Raw genomic sequence first — 25,670 nt, 5'->3', positions numbered from 1 at the left:
CACCGCTGACAAGGAATGTGCCAAGAGTGTGCGTGAGTCCGGGAGGGAATCCATCACTCCCCGGTCCACCTTGGTTGCTGGAAAGATCTAAGTGCAGGCATGCAACCTTGCAAGTCTCGTGTTTAAGCCTCTGTCACTTTTGTCCCACACGGCTTCTAAATGCAAACTAACCCCTTGGTCGGTTTTGAACTGAAGGACAGTCATCTGTTTGAGCAGCTTAAGGAAAATCTGTTCCCAATGAGTGACTTGAATACCGCAGGGTAATTTCGATTCTATGTCATTTTCCTCTTAGAATCTAAGCCCTCTCAGAGGAAGGGTCGGTCTTTTCTATATTTCTCTGCTTACACCCCACGTCAGCCCCAAATGGAAGAGTTTGGTCTTAGAGATCCTCAGTAAAAGCAGGGTCTCCCCTCCCAAGCACCCTCTAAAACCTGCAAGGTCGTGACCCAAGTGGTTCCTGTCGGGAAGCTGATCCTCCCACGTCCCGCCGGCACTCACTTTGCTAGTGTACTTGGCGATGTCCGCGGCGACGTCGGCTGAGGCGGTGGCGATGGGCAGGTCTGCGCTTACTGAAGAGGCGACGGTGCTCGTGGACCCCGAGCTGGTGACCAGGGGCGACGACTGGGTGCTGGTCACCAGGGTGATGGTGGAGGTGGACGGGCTCTGCGTGATCTCCTTCTGCTGGACAGCTAGGAAAGCAAAGGGTCCTGGTCACCCCACTGCCGCGGGAAGGCCATCCCAGTAGGAAACTGTGGTGGGGAGCAGAGCCCCTGACAAATGCCCTGAGAGTTTCTCTACTTTCAAGTGACAAAGATTCTCTCCTTGGCCAAACCCTAGCCAGGCTCCTCTGAGCCCTTTCTCAACGAGGCTTCCACCTTGGTCTATAAAGACGAATATAGTTTCTAACAGCTCAAGGCTGCATCCCTAGGATGACCCTTGCCCCCTTAAGGTCCCCACCTGAGAAAACTCAAGGCTGCCGAATGAACTGACTGTATATTCCAGCCAGCACCTAATGATGGGGCCCATCTCCCAGTCTCTGTGGGAGGGTCAGAGCCTACCTTCAATAGGTACCAGTTAGCAAACCCAGATGTTTCAAATGCACCAACACCCCCTTCCCACTTTATGTAAGTTTTCACTTTCTGACTCTTCAGAGCCTCCGCCCACCCCCCTCCCGATTCCCGAATTCTCCCTTTAAAACGCCCAGTCCCCTGTGTACATGTTCAGCTCACGCTGGACTTTTTGCCCTATGGCAATAGTATATAGCTGATTAAAATCTGTCTTTACTACTTTAACTAGTGGCTAGCTTTGTTTGTCTTTGACAAGACAATCTGGGATTTAAGAATCACACCATCAATGAGCTCCTTCTTGCCAGCACCTAAATTCCCCTGGGTTAGGCTCATTATGCTTAAGGGGCATGAATTCAGAAGACCGGAACTGGTCACCCCAACATGAAATATCCTAGACCCGGTTCTGTCCCAACGACTCTTCAAACAGCGAGATCAATCCAGCTGTATTCCAATGCTGCGTGTCCAATCTTTCAGTCTGCCCTCCCCTCAATCTTTGAAGGGTTTCAATGGGAGCCAATTCAAGATCTGGCTGCTCTTCAACCCCACGTCCTGCTGCGGCTCTTTAACAGTCCTACTCACAAGGGTGCACTCAGTATGTGAGAGTTTCAGTCAAGGAGCCCAACCTTCAAGGATCTCGATGCAGGTTTCCCAGGGGAACAAGATTCTACATCAGTGCTCACAAGAGCTGGGCCAACTGGTACCCATCAGGTGGTTCAGCTTTACACCAGCTCCAGATGGAGCCTCCTGCCGGGAGCCGTGGTTCCACACTTCAGCAACTGGTTCTTGATGCTGGCTCTTCTTGTGTGTGAGGCTAATCGCTAGTTATTAAGGTAACCTTTGCTACCAACTTCTCACACTGTACTCTTTCCAAAACAACGTCCAGGGGTTCATGGATGTGCACAAGGAAACTTAAACAAAGGTATTCATTGCAGCACTGCTTACAACAGGAAAAAAACTGGAAGCAACCTAAATGTCTATCAGTAGGGGAATACTTTAAATAAACTGTGGAATACTATGCAGCAGTCCAAAAGAATAAGGTAGAGCTATATGTACTGACATGGACAGACCTCCAAAACATGCTGATGGGTGGGGTGCGGGGGGAGGCGCGGAAAAAAGCAAGTATGGTACCATTTTTACGTTTTAAAAAAGAAAAAAGAAAAAAAAAGTAATATTTTAATGAAGTCATATATATACATAAATATATATGCATACATGCATAAAAAAGATCTTACGGTTAACAGCGACCTCTGAGAAAGGGTGGAGAATGAAATGGCAAATCGATCAAGACAACAGATTTTTGTGTCTATGTGTCTACTTCACCCCTTTCTAAGAAGAACATATGCATGTATTTATAAAATGAAAAAAAAAAAAAGAAAAAAGAAAAGTACAAAAGCAAGTTGGAAAACAATTTTTAAAAATAATGCCAAATGGAATGTGTGAGGCTTCCAGGATACAGTAGCCAGGAAACCAAGGGGAACTGAAAAAATAAAACGATTATTTTTCTCCTGTCCATGTGGCCAAAAAGGGACCGGGCGCCACGGAGAGCAGAAGGGGAGGCTCGGTACCTTTCACGGCCTGTCTGGTCTGATATCTCGTCCCCTGGGAAGACTGAGGCTGCTGGTTTTGCTGCTGGTTTTGCTGCTGGTTTTGCTGCTGCTGCTGGCGCTGCATCTTCTGCATGTGCCACTTTTGGGAGGACGTTTGAAACTTACTTGAGGAGTTCCACACGACCCGCTGCACGGCCGGGGCAGTCTCCTTCGGTAAAAGCGGCCTCTGCTTTTTCACTGGGCTTCCTGTGGCAGCGGCGGCCGGGGCCGTGACCGTGGATGTGGTGCTGGTGGTGGCCGTGACACCAGCCGTGGGAGTTTGGGCGGAAGAGCGGGTGAGGACCGGCGTTTCGGGGGGAGACTGGCTGCCCGCCGTCGTGGATGGTGGAGCTTTACCTACGACTAAAGCCAAAGCGTGAACAAACAAACAAACAGAAAGTGGATTTGACTCAGGCTGGCCTGCAGGGTCTCTACACCACCAAGTTCTGGGTGACCATCAGAGGCCAGCATGCCAAAGACCCCCAGTGAATGGGCACTTATACAATACGCTCAGGCCACTTCTGCAGCATGCTCTGTCTTAAAATATCAGCCCCCTTGTGTTCCATGCACTTGCTCACATCTGAGACGTATGTCAAGGCGTCTGGGGGACTGAGGCCAAGCTGACCCAGCCCCTGCCCTCAAGTTGCTCACCTACTAGTAGACGACGCAGTGGATGAACAGAATCACTGCAAGTATCTTGTTTTACAAAGTTAAAGTTGGGTAAGCACTTTGAGAAAGACCCAGCCAAAGTCAATCCGGAGATTCAGAGAAACGCTTCCTTTGGCCAGGGAACCTAAAAAGCATGCACCCCAAAGAACCAGATGGCTTCCCATAGGCCAAAGCACCGAATAACAATAAATGACCCAGAAAGAAGAGTATCTTCTTTAACCTCTTCTGATTCCCTTCCGAACAGTCTCGGTGTGGTCCTGGTAGCCTTGACACCTAACACTAAAGGGAATTCCACCCCAAGGACAGAACCTTCCTCAGCACAATGGTATTTATCTAGAATTTAGAAGCCTTGCTTTTGTTTTGATTGTAGTTATTCCTGTTGCGTCTTTTATGTAGAGCACACAATACTGTTTTACCTATTGTGTGGTGGTCAAGTTTAAGTCTAAAATTGAGTTTAATTTTTTTTTAAAGAGCTGTTGTTTCAGATAAAAATATTAAGTCAGTAATTATACAGGCAGGACTTAGGAATGGCAAAAATAATGAATGCAAGGGACTCAAGTTTGAAAAAAGCTGCCTTTCAGAGTATGTCTCCTGGGAGGAGCTGGGCTATGGGGGTGTAGGGTAGGATTTCAACAGGCAGCAGGGAGAATTTGGAGGGAAACAGCTTTAGCCAAGACATGTTCAGGAATAGGCAGCATTTTGGTAAGTGAGGGCAGGCAGTGAGAAGGGGTGGCCGGAAGGCAGGTTAGAGCCAGAAGCACTGAGCAGCGCAGAAGGGGGTGTGACCTGGTGAGTGCTCATCTGTAAAAGGGGGGTGGTGAGTAATCACTGCAGCAGCCCCTGGCACTGGAGAGGTGAACCTGCCCCCAGAGAGGATTCCCTGGGGTTCACACACAAAACACGGGTGCAAATCAGCACCCTTGATCTTGACAATATGCCTTGACACCAAACTCTTTTTAATAAGGATTACACCTGTCTTTTTTAGATTTCTATCACCCAGGAAAGGCATGGGCTTGATTATTCTAGGGGGGATTTTCAGTAAACTGTGGGTTAGGGGAAACCAAGGAGTGTGAGAGGAAAAGACAGGCTGACTTTTCTCACTCGGCGGGGGGGGGGGGGGGGGGGGGTGGGGGGGGGTGGGGCGTTGTCTTCTTGGTGGTTATCACACCTGGCTGGCCCTCCTGCTCCTCTGGGGAAGAGTCCAGCCAAGTTCATGGGCAAGAACACAGGGTGGGCTGGGAGAAGAGCTCTACCTGCAGTGAGGAGCCCCCATCCTTCCCCAGGATGACCTGCCAGATACCGGATATAGCCCCTGCCCCTTCCAGGGGCAGAGGTGGCTTTGAACTTGGCCCTTCTAAAAGCCCCACACTGGGAGGGTCCCCCCAGGCAGGGCTTCTAACCTGCAGAAGCACCTTTAATGCCTCCCTTTTCTGCCATGTGACCAAAAAATATACTGTCCTTGTTGATTAACTAGTCTGGTCCCTCCTTGGGCAAAGGGCAACCGCAAAAAGGTCCTTTTCTCTCTCCTGTCTTGCAAAAGCAAACAGCTGGCTTTGCAGATGGGTAACCAGTCTGCGTGAGTCACGGCTGGAGCTCTTTCCCAAATAAAAAAACAGGAGTGTGCAATCTGAAAAGTTTCCAGGCTCGAAGCACTCTTGGGGGGGGTTTCATTTAGACACTAAAACATTTTAATTTCTAGAGGATTCTGATGGTTTATGGAGGCCAGGGTAAAGGCCATGGAAAATTCCATTTGTCCTAGAAATTGAGAGTATATAATCACCTGTAGCCTCAAAAAGGGTGAATTTCTTAAAGGCCAACACTCCAAAAGCGGCCCCATCAAACTAACCTACTTATTCCAGACTTTGGTCGCGGTCTTGTACCTTAAAAAACGACTTTTAAGAGAAGGATGGAAATGACTGATGTTACAGGGTAAGCGTAGTAAAGGTTGTTAAGCGGGCTCCCCTGGCCTCTGATCTGAGAGCACAAAGCCATCTTGCTATCTGAGGATTCATATTCTGTGCAGAAGCCGCATTCCTAACTGAAGGTCAGTTGGAGGTCACCAAGCACTCTCCAAAACGCCCTTCACTTAATAAACTCGTAAGTGAAAGTACATCACTGATAAGATGCTCAACTGCAGAGTCTGACACGAAGCTGATTCTTCAAGACCCAAACCACCATCAGGGGGCTCTGGATTTCAGACTAGGCAGTCTTGCCCCAACCCCTGGGAAGCCGCTCTGAATTATGTTTCAGAGACATCTTCAGCTTAAAAGTCCACCACACACTCGGGGACTCCTGGAGAAACTTCCTGCAGATACCAGTGGGAGGAAGAGCTCACTTTCATTTAATCAACTGGAATGCTTTTTATTTTGGAGGAAAACATGAGATCTTTTAAGGGACTCACATGTTTCCCTTCTTGCTTTGACTGCTAGGGAGCTCAGAGTCAAAATGGAAGCCCTACTTTGCTAACTCTGAAGGCTGGAACAGTACGTATTTTTGTATGCAAATTTTCCCCAGACCTCTCACTATTCTACCTTCATCTTTTACACTGATTTCTTGATTTTCATTTCGTTTCTTATCAATCTGTCACATATGCTTTCTGGAAGGGGCAAAGAAACACAACCAATCAAAAGATCTACTCCAGAAAGAGAGGAATAGCATAAATGTATCACTCACAGGAACACTGCCATCTGTGCCCCAATATTCCCACAAACCTCGTGGAATAAATGCTACTCCTATTGTTTTCTGCAACACCTGAGGTGGTCCCTCAAACCCCAATCCACAAAAGAACCGTATTTTTCAGATGCCATTCATAATTCTAAAGGATGGTGTGGTGGGCCATCCTTCCTGTCCCACCCAACTGCCTCTCTCTCTTCCCCCCTTGTACCATTGAGAGACATTCCATCCTCTTTTGATGAACTGGAGGAACTGAGAGGTTCCAGAACAGGTCACGTTGATACAAACACAGAGGAAAGATTCTCAAAGCCCATCCCCCTCTTGCTTTAAGCAGCCAGACTAAGAAATCCCCAGGGGACACAGAACTCAGAAGTTAGCTTCCTGTCAGAAGTTAAGCATAGTCAAAAAGTAAACCTGGCTATCCCCTTAAGTATAACTCACGAAGTCCATGAGGTTTTATGGCTACAACCTCTAATTTGTCCTTAGGCCATGTTTCTCCTGGCCCTTAATTAATTCTCCATTATCTTTCTCAGGCATGTTGGAATCCCCTCACCACCCACTTGCCAAACCAGTTGAAAAACGTGCTGACTCCTTCTTCAATGGGAGGGACATCCTTCAAATCATTCCCACGTTCCTGCCGGAGGGTTTGCCAACGTGCCTGGGCTGCATCAGGTTTGAGGGCAGCCGCTGCTGGTTCAGCGGCAAAGGGAGAACTGCTGAGCTCAGGCAGTGGGGTCCTCAACGGGGGGAGATTTTGCCCCCGAGGGGACATCCGGCCATGTCAAGACATTTTTGATGGCCACCACTGGGCAAGTGCTACCAGCATCCAGTACGAAGAGGCCAGGGATGCTACCAAACATCCTCCAGTGCACAGGACAAAGAATTACCCAGCACAAGATGTCAACAGTGCCAAGGTTGAGAAACCCTGGGCCCATGTCAGTTAATCGCAAATATGGTACCAACTCAGGCAGGCATCGTACAATGCCCCTTTGATTTCTAGTGGCTCAAGCACTCAGCGTGTTCTGGTGCCACCTACCCAAATGGTCTTGTACTCTAGTAAGAAAATGCACTTTGAGATGCCTGGGCAACGTGAGGGGAGGTAAGGGAGGCTAAACTTATCAAGATCTTCCAACTGAACACTTCTAACAATTTCAGCCTCGTCAAATGTCTAAATGTTGACAAACAACTTTAGGGAAATGAGTGAGCCTACTGGAAAAGAAGCTGCTTAGGCTAAAAATGACTTAACAGCTAGAAGCAACTACTTTCTAAGAGACTTATTTTTCTGTGCTCAAGATCAGCCACATTGGGTACTGAGCAGATAAAAGGTGGGCAGGCTTCGTGTAAGTCCTGGTCCGGCTCAGGAACTAGCTAGGTGACCTGGAGCCCACCCAAGCTCTGCTATGCCACCCTTTGGGATGTGAGAGGGTCACCTGACTTGAGATAACACAAATCGCAAGGTGGCAATTCTAAAACCAAATCAAGAAACCAGAAACGGGTACAATCACTTACCCTCCTGCTTGGGAGACGGTTCTTTGGGTTCCTTCTTATTTTTTCGACCCTCCCGCCCAGAATGGTCTTCTCCTAAATCTATGACAAGTTCGCTCTCTGAATCGGAGTCCAGGCCCAAATGCACTGTTGGGGAATCCGTCTCATCTTTTCCCTTCAGCTTATCCTTTGTGGGATGAGGCGAGGGTTTGGCTTTGTCTGAAAAGTCCTTCTCGGGCTGAGGGCTAGTCTTCTCCTTGACCAAGCCTGGGTCTGCTTTCTCGCTGGCTGGCGACGTGCTGACTTTCAGCTCCTCTTTTGTCTCCGTGGGGTTTGCCAATTTGGGCTTTTTTTTGACAGCAGACGGCTCTTTGTCCATCCGAGCATCTTCTTTGTCTTCGGCATCTTCCGGCTCATTCTTCGACCTCTGCTCCTCATCACTGACAGAGTCACTACCGCTACTATCTGACTTCTCGGAATCCTCCGAATCGCTGTGTTCTACAGCCGTATACACATCTTCTGAGATTTCATTTATGCCTAAATTCAAAAAGAAAACCCAGCATGTGGCGTACTCACAAAATAAAAGAGCAGGACCAAAAAAATCACAAACATTTTCCACGCCCAACGCTGGAATAAAAAAAAAAAAAACAAAAAAAAAAAACATTTCAAATCGCATCACACTGGCCTGGTGGGGTTAGCCGTGGGCTCAAGCTGCAGCTGACGACAGCTGACAAATGGAACTTGTCTGCAAAGGGTTTCAGTTATTGACATTCAGAGATGACATGGGACCAAACAACATGAATTTCGAATTTATCCAGAGCTCCATCTTGGCAGCATGGATAACTCCCTGGGATACTGACAATGGGAGGGATGGAACGGAAGGAATGCCAGACCTGCACTGTTAAAACGGATCCATTTTACGGATTAGAAGATAGAGACCCAGAGAAATCGCTTGTTCTAGGACACAAAGAAAACCAAGACGGAGAAGCGAGGCCAGAACCCTGGGCTCCTGACTCGCCACCAACACTCTTCCCACAAATTCCCAAAGCGTTAAAGTCCTCTACCCTTTGTGTCCAGGGCTCAAAGAAATAAACCAAAGCCTTAAAGCAGAGGTTGCAAACTCATAGCCCATGAGCCACATCTGGCGAGCAGACGTGTTATTTAGAAAGCAAAGGTTTGACCCAATGTTTTTGGGTATTTTGTTATTTGTTGGCTTTTTTTTTTTTTTTTGAACTTAGAACTTGCTGGCCAATTCAAAAATCAGGAAATTTCACAGAAATCAAGATGGCGGGCTTGTGCTGAAACAGCAGAAGATCCGGCCTCTCTGGGTCACAGGCCTGCAAGGCTCGCTGGGGCTGAGAACCACTGGCCCCTTTAGGTGGGGGAGCACTGTCTACAGGTGACCCAGCTGCCCGGTCCCCATCTTGCTCCCTGAACTGAGGCAGAGTCAACTGTCATTGTGTTTGCATTGTTTTTCTACATGCAATGGAGTCAAGAAGAAAGTCATCCATTTCCATGTCTCTATCAAAAGGGAAAAAGATAAAACAGCAGGAGTTTCATACATATACAGACAAAAATGGGCAAAAGTATATTTCTAACAACAGTTCCATTTAACCCATTTATGTTTCCTGCTCCCGGTAATGGGTGTCATCCGTCTGTAGGTAAATAATAACTACACCCTAAAATTTTGAAAAGAGGAAATCCCCATCAACTCTGTGTTTCCCTCATTCTAGAGCAATGGTTATCGTGAGTGGGGTCACTACCCTGACCCAGACACACGGAAGGGAAACTCTTAAAAGGATAAGAGCCATGAACAGCCCAGCAGGATCATGAGTGAATTATACCCACTTCCTCCAGGGCTCAATCAAAACTGAAAGAATCAAAATACAAAAACCCAGATCTGGTTTAATTTCTGGATCCTAGGGCTTATGCGACTGTTAACTAATGGTCGGACGCCAGGACAAGCATGACCACACATGTGATAGGCAAAGCTTGGGTACTGGAGCCTAAAGGATATGAATTCAAATCCTGCTCCTCTGCTTTTATTAGCTGTGTGACCCTGAACGAATGAACTACTTCTCTGAGCCTCAGTTTCTTCACCTGAAAATGGTGTTGATAATAGTATCGACCTCCCAGGACAATCTATGCACAGTGCATGTGGCATAGGAAACCCTCGGTAAATGGAAATATAAAAATTCTTATTAACAATAATAAACCAAGGAGTTAGACCAGCTGCATGGAAGGACCCAAGAGGGGTGTCTAAATGGCCTGCAAAATTTCATCCACGTCACTGAATATCCTAACCAAACAGGCAACCCAGGAAGGAATGCTTTCCTCTGACATCCTGGATGACTCCCAACTATAACTCTTTTCTCACCCAAAGGTCCAGAGAAACCACTGACATGTAAACCTCACCTTGGACTGGTTTTCTCTCCTGAGACCCAGCCGGCCCCTACTTCTTTATAAATACCTTCCTGGCTTTATTTATCTATTTAACAAATATTCCAGAGTATTACTACATGTATAAGACCAAGTACCTTGGAGAAGGCAAATCTTTATAAGGCAACCTCCCTGCCTCAAGGAGCTTCCAGTCTAGTTTGGGAGGGATACCACCACACAAAGGAACCACTGATGCTTCGGAGCCATAAAGTAGCAAAGGAGGTGGGCAGATGGGGAGGGCAGTCAGGGGAGACTTCCTGGAGGAGGTGATGCCCGAGCTTAGCCTTTGGGACAGGATTCGGGTAGGCAGTGTAAGAAAGCAGCAGCACAGGGAAGAGGAAGGGAGGCAACAGATATAGAAGCAGGATGGATGTGCCGAGGGGGAAGCAGCCTAGCCTGGAGGGGGAGGGTTTGTGTTGGACACTTGTGGGATACACTTGACCCTGAAGTGGAGACACTGACATGAGCAGAGAGGAAGCACAAAGGCAAGCTCAGGAGGTTCTTTCTGCTTCCAAACTTTCTTACAACCTGTACCTCGAGTTGGCAGGCCGCCACAAAGAATACACTCTGAGGAATTCAAAAAGCCCTTCTGAACAATTAACTAGCAAATCTGAAATATTCTGCCATGAGTAGAAACCTATTTTTGTTGAACAAACAACTCAAGGTTAAACCAGCTGCTAAAAAGGCAGCCAGGATGGGGCTTTAATTTCATCCGGGTGGTATCCCTAAAAAGAGTAATGATGACGATGATGAGGTAAGCAAACCAAGAGACATACCTAATTGTGCTTTGCAACTCTCTATCGTCTTATCAAGATTTAGCTGGAACCTGCTGCGAATCTGCCGCTTGGGAGAGATGAGAGGAACAGGGGCCGACTGCTGCTGGACCGACTCACTCAGCTCCTTCAGATCCATCTCGGCCTTGCTTCGATCTGGAAGACACCATCACACCCTCGTAAGACCAGGCACTGGAGGGAATAGCGAACAACGCTCATCGCTTAGCTTTCTCCTCAAAAACACACTTAGGAGCCCGGGAGGAAACAAAACCTAAGACGTTTTTGTCATTCGTCCCAACAATATCATCTGCTCGACGGCCCGGGCTGACTTGGAGATAAGAGCCTGAGAGAACATTTGGCAGGTTTCTACTGAACCATCGCCTGGGTTGCTTTCCATGTTGAAAATGCACAATCCCAGCCAGAACGTTGGTTGTCTGTGAAACTCAGCATCATTATGGATCCTCCAAAGCCAAAGGTTACAGTAATATGTTCAATCTCAACGGCAGCAGATAAAGTGACACTGAGTCTGGCCAGTTTGCTTTGAATCCCAGGCCCAGATCAGAGAGGGCTTGTATCCGAGAGAGGCGCCGAGCCTCGCGGAGAACACATTGATAAGAGGGAGAACCAGCTCCTTGTTTATCATGGAGACTTCAATCTTCCTTCTTAGTCGACTTAGTCTGGAGCTCAAATTAGAAAGAAAGGGAACACACAAGATAGGCAGACCCTCCAGCCAGTGTGCTGTAGCTCCCTTCGGCTCACAGCATCTATCTGAGGAACGGGGAACAGATTAGCCTTGGATATGAACCTGTGTCTTCTTGCTTCACTCTACCCCAGGCAAAGGTCTCTGCCTAATAGCTTAGGCCCAGAGGTCCTACTCCCCCTACTTCTGCCATGGGCTCTTTGCACGACCAAACTGGCCCAGGTTCTAAAGGGTCCGTGAGCTTGCATTTCTTGAACTCCTTCCCCACCTCCTCTGCTGCCTCCTCCAGTGGCCCCCAAAACATAAAAAGGGGACAAAATGGTGGTGACTGCAAAGGCTCAGAAAGCAATGAGACTGTCTTTCGCCCTGGCATCCCCTCCAACAGACCCTCAAGCAGAGAATGCGGGTGTCCACCCTACCCTGGCCAATCCGAGAAAGCAGGTCAGAAAGGATGTGACATCCATCAAGGACAAAGATAAGCCACCTGTGAGCTGGTTCTACCAGCTGTGAGCTTACTCCCTGACTTCTCTCCACCCCAAACCACCAGGCTGTTACAGAGACCGAGATACAGACTGAGAGCTGGACTGCAAGGGCCCTCCAAAGCCTGCACTCTCCCCACTCGACCTGACCCTCGCACCCTGCCTTGCACCCAGGAGGGGGGGGCACGCTCTCACAACGCATGCCAGAGATTCATTCCTTTAAGGGGATCAGAGGTCTCCCCAAAGCCCCACCCAACTCACTCATAGGTGACTGGAGCCACAAGTCGCTCCAATTTCATTCATCACCATAATGAGGTAAGATGAGAAAGGGCCCTGTCCCCAAAACACACTTGCGGTTCGTCACCAGGGAGACCAAAAGTGAGCTTTCAAAGCAAACAGGGACAGCATCCTTGTCATTAAAGAGATGGCTCTTAAAAAACATACCCGTGTGTGCGCATGTGCATGCATGTGTTTGTCTGGTGTGTGTGCATGTGCTGATCGGGGGCTCTTCAGAGAGCCTATCAAGGCCAGGACTGAAGATGTTTGCGGGGAGGACGGTTGAATGCACAACTATTTCAGATAGGGAAAGAATATACATTCAATTTTACTGGAGAAGCACCTTACAAAGAGAACAGAGAGAGAGAAACAGGGATAAAACAGAAAAAAAAAAAGGAGGAAGAGGAGAAGGACTGGGGAACATAGAAAGAAAAAAAGGGAAGATCCAATTAAACAGCAGCATGATCAGGACTTACGGACTTCAACACCTGAGCTGCAAACGTGACAGCAGAAGGGGAAAGACAGGAGGTCTCATCATTTCTGCTCTCAGAAATGAGGAAGCACACTGCATTCTGGAGGGAAAAGGCAGCCTTTTCAAGCGTAAAGTTGGAAAAGAAGTATCTCACAAAAATACTTTCCATGAAGGGGGGTAGCAGGAGATGGCAGTGCTGCCCATGTGATAGGAGGACACCTTGTCCTCAATAACATTCCCATGCGGTTAACAGATTCCACACAGCAGTTACTGAAACACACAACTGACTATACCAGGCAGGGGTCGGCCAACTTTTTCCATAAAGGGCCGGAGAGTAAATTAAATTAGGCTTTGCAGGTGTATAGGCTCTGCTGCAAAAGCAACCATAAAATGATGTGCTAAATAAATGGATGTGGCTGTGTTCCAATAAAACTTTATTTACAAAAACAAGTCGGGGGCCAGACTTGGTCCACAGGCTGGAAACTTTGCCAGCCCCTGCACTAGTCCAGTGACTGCTAACCTTAGCTGCACACTGAGATCGCTCCCCTCCCAGTCCAGAGCTTTAAAAAAAAATCCTGATGGCTCAGCCCCTCCCCCAGAGACTGAATTCACTGGCGAGGGGGAGGCCTGAGCATTGGCCCTTTAAAAGTTCCCCAGGTATTCTAATTGGCAGGTAAGGCTGTGAGCCCCTGTACTGGACCAATCTTGTCTGTGAGTAAAGAAAATGCCTCATGATTTGCCTTAACCCTTGTGTACCAAAACCTCAGGGATCATAAAAATAGATCTACACATCACCAGAATAATCGAGTGTGTGTGTGTGCGCGTGCACGCGTGTATACCGGTGTGGGTCTACAGTAAATGCAATCTCTTAACTTTAGCCTAAAGCCTGAATATTCATAATCAAGAGGAATGAAAAGAAGGTAAAGCATTTCATTCCACAAAATAAGGTTTCTCGGGTCAATGAGCCACTGTAACGTTTATTCTAAGAAGAAACCACCGAAAGCCCGGGAGGGGACTGTAATCAGGTCCCTGGGAGCGGACTTCTAGGAGTTTAGCCAAATGTAATTATCTTTCTCAAACTTTCAGCTGTTGTGTGAACTCGACTGTCCTCCGCAGGGAGAAAAGAAGAGCTTCTCTTTCTCATTTAGCTCCTAGCAGCTTATCAGGACTCCTTCCACCTCTGCCCTTCTATGTCGGGAATATCTACAGAATCCACCCTTGCTGCCAACATTTTGAACTTTTCAGCTGATATGAAGACAGCTGAGGCTATAAATGGAAACCGGGGGTAAAAAAAAAATACCCGCGCTAGAGAAAAGAGGCACGATCTTCCACTGCTGGAGGGAGCATGAATCAGAACCACCCTTTAGAGGGCAATCTGGCAGTATCTCTCCAAATGTCAACAGCGCATGGCCTCTGACCGTCAGGTTCCACTTCTAGGAATGCATCCTGTGGATTCATTCCCATGTGGGCACAAGGGCCTTCACTGCAGCTATTTCCAACAGCAAAAAATGGAAAACTACTCAATAAATAAGGTGCCTGGATAAATAAGTTACAGTTTACCTTTAAACGGAAAAAAATACAGCTGCTAAAATAACACAGCGGCAGAGCTCTCTATGCGGTGGTATGGAAAGCCCATCTGTTTAAGGAAAAGGAAAATAATCAGTCAAGGACATTAGCATTGGTGTGTGGGAGAAAAGAAGGAAAGGGAATACAGATACAAATATATGTGTTCTTGGGGCTTCTCAACGCTGACATTTGGGGCTGGTAAGTCTTTCTTTTGGGGGGTGGGGAGGTCGGGGTAGGCGCCGGGGGCTGTCCGGGGCACTGTAGGATGTTTGACAGCAACCCTGGCCTCCACCCACTAGATGCCAGTAGCACCCATACCCCAGTTGGGATAATAAACAGGTGTCTAGACATTGCCAAATGGGGACCAAATCACCCAGGCTGATGTCTAGAAGAGCTCCCCAAGGAGACTAAAGAAGAGCCAACAGGGTCAGAGGATGAGAAAAAAAAAAAAAAGAGCCAACAGTGGTCACCCTTTTTTGGGGGTGAATAAGGGGGTCACAGAGACAGGTGATCAGAGGTTAGAGGTAGACTGGCTTTTCAACAGCCATCTTTCTGTACTTTGAAATTGCTCTTACCGTGTGCATTCATTACTTATAAAAACAAAACTTTTTTTTCTTCAATTGTGTGACTCCACAAAAATCAGAAGGCACTAACGGACAGCCGAGCCATCCCCATGGTGCCCTGACGGAAGACAAGCCACTATGCGGTGAGAGGGAGAGCCATCAAAACAAAATGATTTAAAAGAAAACTATAAGCACTTCTTTTTTTAGCTTTAAAAAAAAAAAAATCTCCTTTATTCAAAAGGTGTAGGCAGGGCTTCCCTGGTGGCGCAGTGGTTGAAAGCACTCGCACAGAAACGAAGACCCAACACAGCCAAAAATAAATAAATTAATTAATTAATTAAATTTAAAAAAAAGGTGTAGGTAGACTATAATGAATGGTCTTCTAGGAGGCACAAAACAGCGGCTCCATCAAGGGAACAACGTCCTTCAGACGAGAGACCCTGGCAGATGCTCTTATCCATCAGTCAAGCAGAGACCTTCCCCACCTCATTCACTATTTTTAAAAAAAATATCAAGACAACATCTGGGAAACCGGGGTACCCAGCGCTGCATCCACGTCCTCAAGGTCTCGCTTTCTGCAGAGAAAAGAAAGCAGGCCTGACAACAGCACCAGTGGAAGAATAAACAAGCAGAAAGGCTTCAGGTCTGACAACGTTCCACCGTCGGCATCTCTGACGGAGCATCAAGGCACATTTTTGTCACAAACAGGACGACTGAACTGCTGCGTTTGTTGAGCCAAAAGCAAACACCGTGAGAGAAGAGGAGAGAGGATTCCCAGAGAAAGCACACAGGAGTCTAGAGGAAGGAAAAGAACCACTCTGGTCCCCTCTCTCCCCGTGCCATAAACTCATTCTTATTCAGGACTTATTTTATAACTGCCGTAGAGGCACAGAAGGGGGCCAGAACCTAGCTTGGCTCCTTATTTTAGAGCAGAGAGAAGGGGCCCAAGACAGCAAATGAGGCCCAGTGTGTTAGCGTGCAGGGCCTTCCCCTCCGTCATGCAGCAAAATAAATCGTAAGAGTAAAGTAGCCACGGGCTGGTGGTTGTATTTTTGGTTGTACTTGTTTCTTTGGCCTAAATAGAGGTTTTTATTTTTACTTTTTTTTTTGATCCCGCACCTTGCGGGATCTTAGTTCCCCTATCAGGGATCGAACCCGCACCCTCAGCAGTGAAAGCGCAGAGTCCTAACCACTGGACCGCCAGGGAATTCCAAATAGAGGTTCTTAATGAAACTGATGGTCAACTTTTAAAAACTAGAAGAGTTCACGTAAAAAATCTGGATTTCTGGGCTTCCCTGGTGGTGCAGTGGTTGAGAATCTGCCTGCCGATGCAGGGGACACGGGTTCGAGCCCTGGTCTGGGAAGATCCCACATGCCGCGGAGCAACTAGGGCCGTGAGCCACAACTACTGAGCCTGCGCGTCTGGAGCCTGTGCTCCGCAACAAGAGAGGCCACGACAGTGAGAGGCCAGCGCACCGCGATGAAGAGTGGCCCCCGCTCGCCGCAACTAGAGAAAGCACTCGCACAGAAACGAAGACCCAACACAGCCAAAAATAAATTAATTAATTTAAAAAAAAAAAATCTGGATTTCTGTTTTTTCTTGAAAATTCAGAGTCGGACAGCACAGGTTCAACTTGTGGGAGCTGCTTCCTTTAGAAAGGCACTTTGTCCTTCATGCGATCGTCCATCCAAATCTCCACCTGACCCCTGACCCCTACAGCTGGGCAGACTAACCCAGTGGCACAAAGAGGCACAGTGGCGAGGGCCCATGAAAATCAAAACACGCCCTTGTCCTGCAGCATTTCAGTTCTCGTATCTCGGTTAAAAGTCCGAGCTACACAACAGACAAGCCCGAGTCTAAAGGCCAAACTCAACCACAAACCACGTGTTGATCCTGGGTAGGTAACTTTGCTTCTCTGTGCAATGGGGTTATTACCTTACCTTGAAGGTCATTGTATTTTTTTTAATAGTTTTAACTTACAGAGAGTAAAATTCACTTTTTGGAAAATATATGACTTCTAACACCTGCATAGATGCGAGTAACCACCAGCACAAACAGAATGCAGAACAATTCCATCTACCGAAGAATCCCTTTGTGATGTGTAGTCAAACCCTCCCCAACTCCCGGCAAGCACTCATCTTCTTTCCATCTCTATAATTTTGCCTTTTCCAGTTATTTTTTTTTTTAATGAAACACTGTTTTGTTAGATATAATGATGTCATTATGATCCCTAGCACTCTGTCTCATTTCTGTCTGTTCAAAGTAGTTACATGGATGCCAGACATCAAGTCCCATGAGAATTATTCAGCATTTCTCTCCACTTTCTGATTTTTCTACCCATCCATGGCACTTTTCACCAGTTCCTATCTGATCCTCTTGCCACTGGGTAACTGAAATTCCTACCCATAAAACGCCACATTCCCTATGCTTTTGTTTCCGCTGACAAAACGAGGCATTTGTCCCAGGAATGGAAAGAGCTGGCGGGGAGCTTCTGCACAGGAGAGCCTTGTACTCTGCTGTGCCCACCGCCAATACACACCCCAGGAAAAAAACCTTTCACTCCCACGCGTGGGTCAAGCCAAATGGAAAAACCCAGAGCATCACACAGATGCCCAAGGACAGCCTGGTTTACGGAAGGAGCTATTCCTGCCACGCATGACTGGCAGAGAGGAAGCATGACTGTGAGAACGTCTCTGTACAGCTTTCTTTTCGGGGGTGCAGAGGTGGGAGGAGGGTGTGAGAAAGCAAACCACACTGCTGAGAACAATGAGTGTTCCCCAGGGGAACAGATGGGTCCCCGTTTGTTCAAGTGAAGAATTCCCACCAGCCAACCTGAGCTGGAGCCCCTCAAGCCACCACCCGGACTGTCCCATCACTTCCGGGCTGCACGACCTGGTGACCAGGGTAAATGAGGCACCAGCCTCCGTGGAAACACAGGTTCCCTCCAGCCCAGCCACCTCTGGCTCTGCAATCGCAGATTCTGGGGTCACCCCCTGTTTCTCCATCTGAAAATGGCATCTCAGGACAAGATGAACCCAGAAGGCAGTGACCACCAGAGGCTGTGGATTCAGGCTGGAACATCACTCCACACGGGTGGCCGCCCCTCCCTTCCTGAAACCCGGTATACTCAAGGCCTCCGGAGTGGGCCACGCTCCCTGAGTGCTGCTTTCTCCTTGTTCCCCTGCTCCTTCTCAGCCTCCTCTGCTCACTTTTCCTGAGGTCTACACGTGCAAGTGGCCCAGGCCCCTCACTCCTTCTTTATGCTCTGGACCAGGGTCTCTCAGCCTCAGCACTATTGCCACTGCGGCTGGGTAATTCTCTGTCGTGGTGGGCTCTGTCCCATGTGTTGTAGAAAGTTTAGCAGTGTCCTTGGTCTGGAACCACTAAATGAATGCCAGCAGCATCCCCCACTCTCCGCCTCCCCTGAGTTATGAGAACTATTGCTTGAACCCAATCCCATGTATAAATCAAGATTCCCAGAATTACACCTCCTGCCCTGACCTGGCCTGACTCACGCCTCCAATTGCCCTCATGACCTCTCCGAACCTAGGAATTTAGCAGGCATCTCAAACTTACAGAATCGAAAACTGAACTCTTGGCTCCCATTTCTCCTGCCATAACCAAACCTGTCAACACAGGCGCAACCCAGTAAATCTTTGTTGGGGGGGGCCTGTACTAGATGCTAGTGGCGAGAGCCCACCCCACTCCCCCGTTGTAACAACCGAAAATGTCTCTGGACACTGCTAAGTGTCCCCTGGGGGGTCGGGGGAACTGCCCCTGGATAAGAATGGCTGACACAGGCTCCTCCCAACACAACACCCAGAGAGGTCCTTCCAAAATGCCCATCCTGACCCTAAGGCCTTGAATTTCCTGTTCCTTCTAGAATGTTCTTCCTCTTAACACTGACATGGCTGGGTTTTCTTGTCATGCAAATCCTTGGCCAGGTATCACCTCCTCAGAGGCCTTCCCTAACCACTGCCTCTTGCTCCTCCACCCCCATCCTGCCCAGCACTCTCCTTATCATATGAATACCTTTTACTTTCTATGATGACATGACCTCTCTTAGTTTTTTTAGCTTGATTATTATTTCTCCCTCTCTAGAACCAAGCTGTGTTAAGAGAGCAGGGCCCTCACTCGCCACTGTCCGCCCCAGGTCTAAAACAGTGCACAGCACATAATAGATGCTCAATAAAAATCAGGGCTCATGATGGAATGACTTAATAAAATAACTTCATAGTTGGGTGTTGAGCATTTCTGGTGCTAATTTTTGTTAAAGACTTTGGCCTATGTAATGCTTTCAAAAGAACCAACTGAAACTCAATGAGTTTAAAAAAGAAAAAAACTACTACATCAAGGATGAAGACTAGCATTTAAAAAAAAAAAAAACAGAAGAATTAAAACAATGTCGGAACACACTATACATAAGAAAAGTAAATACTGAATCATAAAACAATATATACTGTGTGTATACATATATATATATATACATATATATATATATATAAAACTTTAAATATACATATTTACAAATATAAGAACTGGGTTACTGTGGTCCAGGGCAAGTAAGGTTGTAAACACTGGCCTAAGGTATTTCAAGATAAAACAGCCTTGCATGTCAACAAGCTCCGGGAAATCCCTTGCTAGTTCCTTGTATTGATCTCTCTTCATCTCCATCCTCTGTACCTTTTCAATATTTTGTACAGAGAAAACAGTTCAGGGTTCAAGAACCACACACAGGGACTTCCCTGGAGGTTCAGTGGTTAAGACTCCACACTTCCAACGCAGAGGGCACAGGTTCGATCCCTGGTCAGGGAACTAGGATCCCACATGCCGTGCGGCCAAAAAAAATAAAAATACCAATCTTAAAAAAAAAGAAAAGAACCACACACAAAAGAGGACATTACAACTTGCAGAAATACTCATAGCTGCTACGTAAAGAGGCTTTTCCCAAACTTCCAACTGACCCAGGTTAAGATTCAGGATGCTTCCCGTGGTGGATGTCTTGTCCGTTTTCGTCGTGATTGGTGTTGATACTTGAGGAGAGAAGGGTTTCGGGCTGCCGGATAAACTCCCCGCTTGTCCCGTCTTGGTGGAGGCTGGTGAAGCTGAAAAAGTAAGTTACTCGTTAAAAGACAGATTTACAAATAAAGAAACGTATAAAGCTTGTAGGTGTGGGGCAGGGAGGAGAGTACAGAAATTCTATTTGATTTCAACCAGGCCGCCAGAGCACCACAGAGGGGGTTGGAGCAGGAAGGGCTGGCTATTTATTTCAAGCAAAGGGCTTTAACCCAATGTTAAAGCCACGAAGGAAGAAGGCTGCCCCAGTCATTCTATTAAACACAAAGCTCTAAGACAAATCGGCTAAGCTGCCACTGAAATTGGTTTGGCCCATTCACGGGTGTAAATCTCAAAATAAACAGCGATTAAACCAGCCCCCCCCTCGGTCCAGATGCAGACACCAGAGCCAAGCTTACAAATGGCATGTCATCCATTTGTGGGAGACGCAGGGGCCGGCTCACCCAGCCACTGCACCTGCCGGGGGGCCAGCTCGACCCCTTGGGAGCTCGCAGGCTTCTCATTTCAAAGGTCCTGCAATGCTGAACGAAGCCAAACTCCACAACAGATGGAGTGAGGGCGCTGTTGGTAAATTATCTCCCTCCTTACTGGGTTTCAAACTTTTATAGGAGGATAGAGTCGTACCTATGCCCGAGTCTTTTAAAAATACCTTAAAACTCCCTACTTCCTGCTACCCTGAGCCCTGTCCACTGGGTGGGGGAAGAGAGAACAGAAACCAAACCATTTAACAAAACAAAGTGTTCAGATGGGCCAACTGGGGCCTCCCAAAGATCTTTTAGATCCTGCCCCTTTGCTGAAATGGCTCTGTATTATTGGGCTGTCCTGTTACCATAAACGTGCGACAGGCAACCAAATGGCCAGCTCCCCTCAGATGTGCAAGAAACCTCGAGAAAGCTGGTGATGGTGATGGGGTTAGATTCGAGACATCCCAGGGACTTCACAAGTGCTTAGACACGCTGGTGGGTTCTTGCCTTAGTTTCCTCATCTGCCAAATGGGGATCCTCAGAGTGAGGATTCAATGGGTTAAACTCTACACCAGCTCAGCCCGTCAACATACGTGAGCTAGCCTCAGCTCCAGCGCCAGGACCTGCCAACACTATTTTTAATGCAACAGAGTGGGAAAGACTCTAGATGTAGGGAGAAGTGGATTAAAGCATGGATCAGGAGCCAAAAGAGAGGTTCAAATCCCAGCTCTGTGGACGCGCTGTGTGACCTTGGGCAAGTGACCTGATGTCTCTGAATCTCCTTTCCTGGTAGCTACAAAGAGGGATACTGATAATATAATACAAAAGGATTGATAAAAGTACCTAACTCATGGGACTTCCCTGGTGGCGCAGTGGTTAAGAATCCACCTGCCAATGCAGGGGACACGGGTTCCAGCCCTGGTCCGGGAAGATCCCACATGCCGTGGGGCAACTAAGCCCATGCGCCACAACTACTGAGCCTGCGCTCTAGAGCCCGTGAGCCACAACTACTGAAGCCCGTGTGCCACAACCACTGAAGCCTGTGCGCCGAGAGCCCATGCTTTACAACACGAGAAGCCACTGCAATGAGAAGCCCGCTCGCCGCAACTAGAGAAAGCCCGTGCGCAGCAACAAAAACCCAATGCAGCCAATAAATAAATAGAAAGATAAATAGAAAAATAAAGGTGTTTCAAAAGATTTAAGTATCACCAATAAAATCTTTAGTATTAGGATTTTTAATTATTATTCATTCATTTATGTTCTGTTTCCAAAAGAGATTTGCAGTGGCTGAAAAGATCAGTGCAGTGTAGTCCCTCCACAAGGATTAAAGACCAGGGTCTTTCTATTTGTATTCCCTTAAGCAAACTAGCAAGTGGGTCTCGCAGGGAGGGTCTTAGCATACTAGCAGAAGCACTGCTTGGGGCTGCAGGGAACTTTGACAAGGAAGACTAACCCTAAAGGGTAGCAGGAACCAAAACCACACGAAGGTGCGGGGTCACCCAGAGAACTCAAGCAAGAGAGTCCACATTTCCCTGTTTAACAGGTCAAGTTACAATAGTAAGAAGGAGAGGCCGGCAGGTGGTCTAGCAGAGCCCTACCCCACTGTGGGCCTGCAGGGAATTTACCAAGAACACAGGGAGAGTCATTAGTTTTATAGTTCTGTATATGTATGTTCATGTAGTTAAAAAATAATAATAACTGGAACAACAAGCCTTTAACTTCATAGACAGATAGGGAATTTACCAAGAACACAGGGAGAGTCATTAATTTTCTAATACTATATATATATGTTCATGTAGTTAAAAAATAATAACTGGAACAACAAGCCTTCAATTTCATAGACATATAACCTTTCCTTTGTTAATAAAACTTAAGTATTGAAGGTTTAAGGGACACGTTCTAAATTTTTTAAAAATTTGAAATACAGCACTTGGATATGGCAAGAATAACAGTGTTACGTGAACGCCGGTTTCCCATGGAGACGGGTCTGGTTCACTTTCCACCCGGCCAGCAAAGGGCAGAGGCCACCCTCACAGGCGTCTGGTACTGCAGTGCTTCATGTAATCACGACCAGGACAGCACCTCGGGGTCACCTAGCAACCCACACTGCAGAACTCGCCTCTGAGAAAGTGGTGGCCAGTGCCCATCCCTGGCTGCCACCTGCCCCACCTCCCCAATTTGTGAAACACCTGTGTCCGCCTTGACCTCCCCACAACCACTCACCCAGCTGTTCAAGGCCAAACACGTCTACACTGTCTCAATTCCTCCTCTGCTGTCCTGCCTCAGCCTTCCCAGCCCTTCAGCGAGTCCTCTGCACACCACTTCCAAAATACACCCAAATCTTCGCACTCACCTCCGTCCCAATCTCCAGGGCTATCACCCTTGTCCGTTCATTCTCAACAGGGGCAATATGGCTCCCAAGGGGCAAAAAGTAGACCTTAGGGGGTGAAAAAATCTTACTCTTTTTATAAATAAAGCCCACATGTAGTATGTAAAAGGACATACGTTTAAATTTCATGAGGGTCCACTCTTAAGTATAGACCCCAAAGAACTGAAAACCTATACTCAACAAATCCTCAAAGCAGCACTATGCACAGTAATGCAAAGATGGAAACAACCCGAGTGTCCATCAACAGACAGACAAGCCCTGGTATAAAGGAATGAAGTTCTGATGCACGCTGCAATGCGGGTGACCTTGAAAACACCACACTAAGTGAAAGGAGCCAGATACAAAGGTCACGTTTTATAGGATTTCACTGAAATGAAATACCCATACTGGGCACATCCATACAAATAGAATGCAGGTCGACGGTTGCCAGGGGTCAGTCATGGAGCAAAGGGATGGGGGTGGGAGAGGGGGCAGGGATGAGGAGTGGCTGCTTGGTGGGTACAGGGTTTTGTTCTGGGGTGATGGAAATGTTCTGGAACTAGGTGACAGTGGTGGATGCACAGAATTGTGGCTGTACTAAATGCCACTGAATTGTCTACTTTGAAATGATTTTCTGTTATGTGACTCTCACCTCCATTTTAAGAAATATTCATGGGAGGACAATTAGGAAGAAAGTGTCTAAAAGGGCTCCTTCGGGGATGATGGTGAAGAAAAGGTTGGGAAACGCTGCCCTAACCCATCATTTCCCACAAAGACCCTGTAAGAGCTCCCCACAGGTCCCCTACCACCTGCCACAGCACCCCTTCCTAGGGCACCTCCACCCAGCAGCCAGGACAGCGCCTTAAACAAGGAAAGGAAACATCACTCCTCCATCTAAAACCATCCAGGGGCGTCCAGTTCCCCAGAATAAAAAAACCCAATGAGACATCTGACCTTTCCTTGCCTCATTCTGGAATCTCCAGCCACGTGGCCCCTTGTGCTTGACCCCTCCAAGATCAAGTCCGCTCCCAACTCAAGCCTTTACACTTGGAATTTCCGAGGAAAGACACCCCACCCACTCAACCCACCACTCCCACCCAGATCATACTGGCTGGCCATCCTCAACATTTGGGTCCAATACCACCTCCTCAGAGCCCTCCCCTGCCAGCCCCATCTAAGCTGGCCCATGTGCCCCTTTTGCCTTGAGAATATCAGCTCCAGGAGAACAGGCTCCTTTCTGGCCTCTGACGCTGCCAGGTGCCTGAGACATTTACAGCATGAGCAGATACATGAGATGATAAATTGAAGAATGAGTGCTCCGTTCCTCTTCTCGTGACTGTGGTCACGATAAACAATAAAGAAATGATGACAACCAAAATAAAACCTCTCCATTACAAAGGTGCCAATTTACACCATCTCCTCGATATTCTGCATCTACTAAAGGCATGCTGAGTGATTAAACATCCAAGGAAAACACTTGGATAAGCAGCTCACAGAAAAATACAAACAGTCAAGAAGCACACTTAGAGAGAACCCTGAGCTCGACATAAATAAATGTAAACTCAAGTAAGGCATACGGAGATATACAGATAAATCTCCATCCTACATCCTTTTCACCTGCATGGTACACTTGTTTCAAAAATAACACCTAGTGTTCAGGGTAGGTGAGGAAAGAGGTACACTCACAGGCATCAAAAAACTATTCAGAGGCTTCCCTGGTGGTGCAGTGGTTAAGAATCCGCCTGCCAATGCAAGAGACATGGGTTCGAGCCCTGGTCCAAGAAGATCCCACATGCTGCGGGGCAACTAAGTCCATGCACCAGAACTACCGAAGCCCACGTGCCTGGAGCCCATGCTCTGCAACAAGGGAAGCCACCACTATGAGAAGCCCGCACACCACAACGAAGAGTAGCCCCCGCTCGCCGCAACTAAAGAAAGCCCACACGCAGCAACGAAGATCCAACACAGCCAAAAATAAATAAATAAATTTATATTTTAAAAAAAAAAAAAAACTATCCAGGAGAGCAGTTAGGTGATAATGATATTAAAATTAAAGTATACCAAATGTAAAATAGCTAGCTAGTAGGAAGCAGCTGCATAGCACAGGGAGATCAGCTCGGTGCTCTGTGACCACCTAGAGGGGTGGGACAGGGAGGGTGGGAGAGAGACACAAGAGGGAGGAGATATGCGGATATATGAATACGTAGAGCTGATTCACTTTGTTATACAGCAGAAACTAACATAACATTGTAAAGCAATTATACTCCAATAAAGATGTTTTAAAAAATAAATAAAAAGTAGATGCTTGAACACACAAAAAAATAAAAAATAAAAAATAAATTAAAGTATACAGGGAATTCCCTGGCAGTCCAGTGGTTAAGACTCCGTGCTTTCATTGCTGAGGGCATGGGTACAATCCTTGGTTGGGGAACTAAGAACCCACAAGCTGCGTGGTGTGGCCAAAAAAATTTTTTAATTTTTTTAAATAAAATATAAAAAAAAATTAAAGTATACATAACACACGGACCCCGAAGTTCCATTGCTATGAATTCACCCCATAGATATAAAAGTGCCCCTGATACTGGATATGCACGAGAAGGTTCACTGCAACAGTATTTATAATAGCAAGGAATGGAAGATGGCTTATAAATGCCTATGCCTTAGAGACTGGTTAAATAAATAATGGTATAAATACCATACAACCCTTAAAAAGAAAGACTCAGATCTCTACATCCTGACAAAAATATGTGTGGGAAAAAGAGAGAAAGGTAAAATCAAGTGTGCACAGAAATGTCCCCATATGTGTAAATGTTTTTGAAAAGCATGCCCACATCTTTAAATGAACATACACATTTTTTTTTCTAGCAGCACATCCCATAATCATGGAAACTTTGGAGAAAAACTGGAGCCCAGAAGCGGGGATAAAAAAATTAAAAACTTTAGCTTTTCTTTTATACCTTTCTATACCGCTCTAATATTGCTGAATTTCATTTTGTTGTTTTAATTCTAACCA

At 47.0% G+C, this 25,670-nt stretch overlaps 1 protein-coding gene across 28 annotated transcripts in view; it reads right to left on the bottom strand.

Moving 5' to 3' along the window:
• The window catches only part of ZMYND8 (zinc finger MYND-type containing 8), a 129,088-nt gene that overhangs the window by 25,409 nt on the left and 78,009 nt on the right, over nt 1–25,670 (bottom strand). For 18 of the 28 annotated variants that reach the window (XM_082431387.1, XM_082431383.1, XM_082431384.1 and 15 more), the window contains 5 exons: nt 19,714–19,854; nt 10,696–10,848; nt 7,505–8,017; nt 2,633–3,016; nt 499–689 (listed from right to left, as the gene is read on the bottom strand). In XM_082431387.1, the coding sequence (XP_082287513.1) occupies nt 499–689; nt 2,633–3,016; nt 7,505–8,017; nt 10,696–10,848; nt 19,714–19,854 (1,382 nt within the window). The remainder of the gene's footprint in view (nt 1–498; nt 690–2,632; nt 3,017–7,504; nt 8,018–10,695; nt 10,849–19,713; nt 19,855–25,670) is intronic. The other 10 variants (XM_082431376.1, XM_082431373.1, XM_082431361.1 and 7 more) reach the window with 1 other exon arrangement.

The sequence above is a fragment of the Balaenoptera physalus genome (assembly GCF_965194825.1).
Source record: "Balaenoptera physalus genome assembly, chromosome: 16".
In the NCBI taxonomy this organism is placed as follows: Eukaryota; Metazoa; Chordata; class Mammalia; order Artiodactyla; family Balaenopteridae; genus Balaenoptera; species Balaenoptera physalus.
The sequence above is the reverse complement of the archived record's forward strand: the minus strand, read 5'-3'. Positions and strand labels throughout refer to the sequence as shown.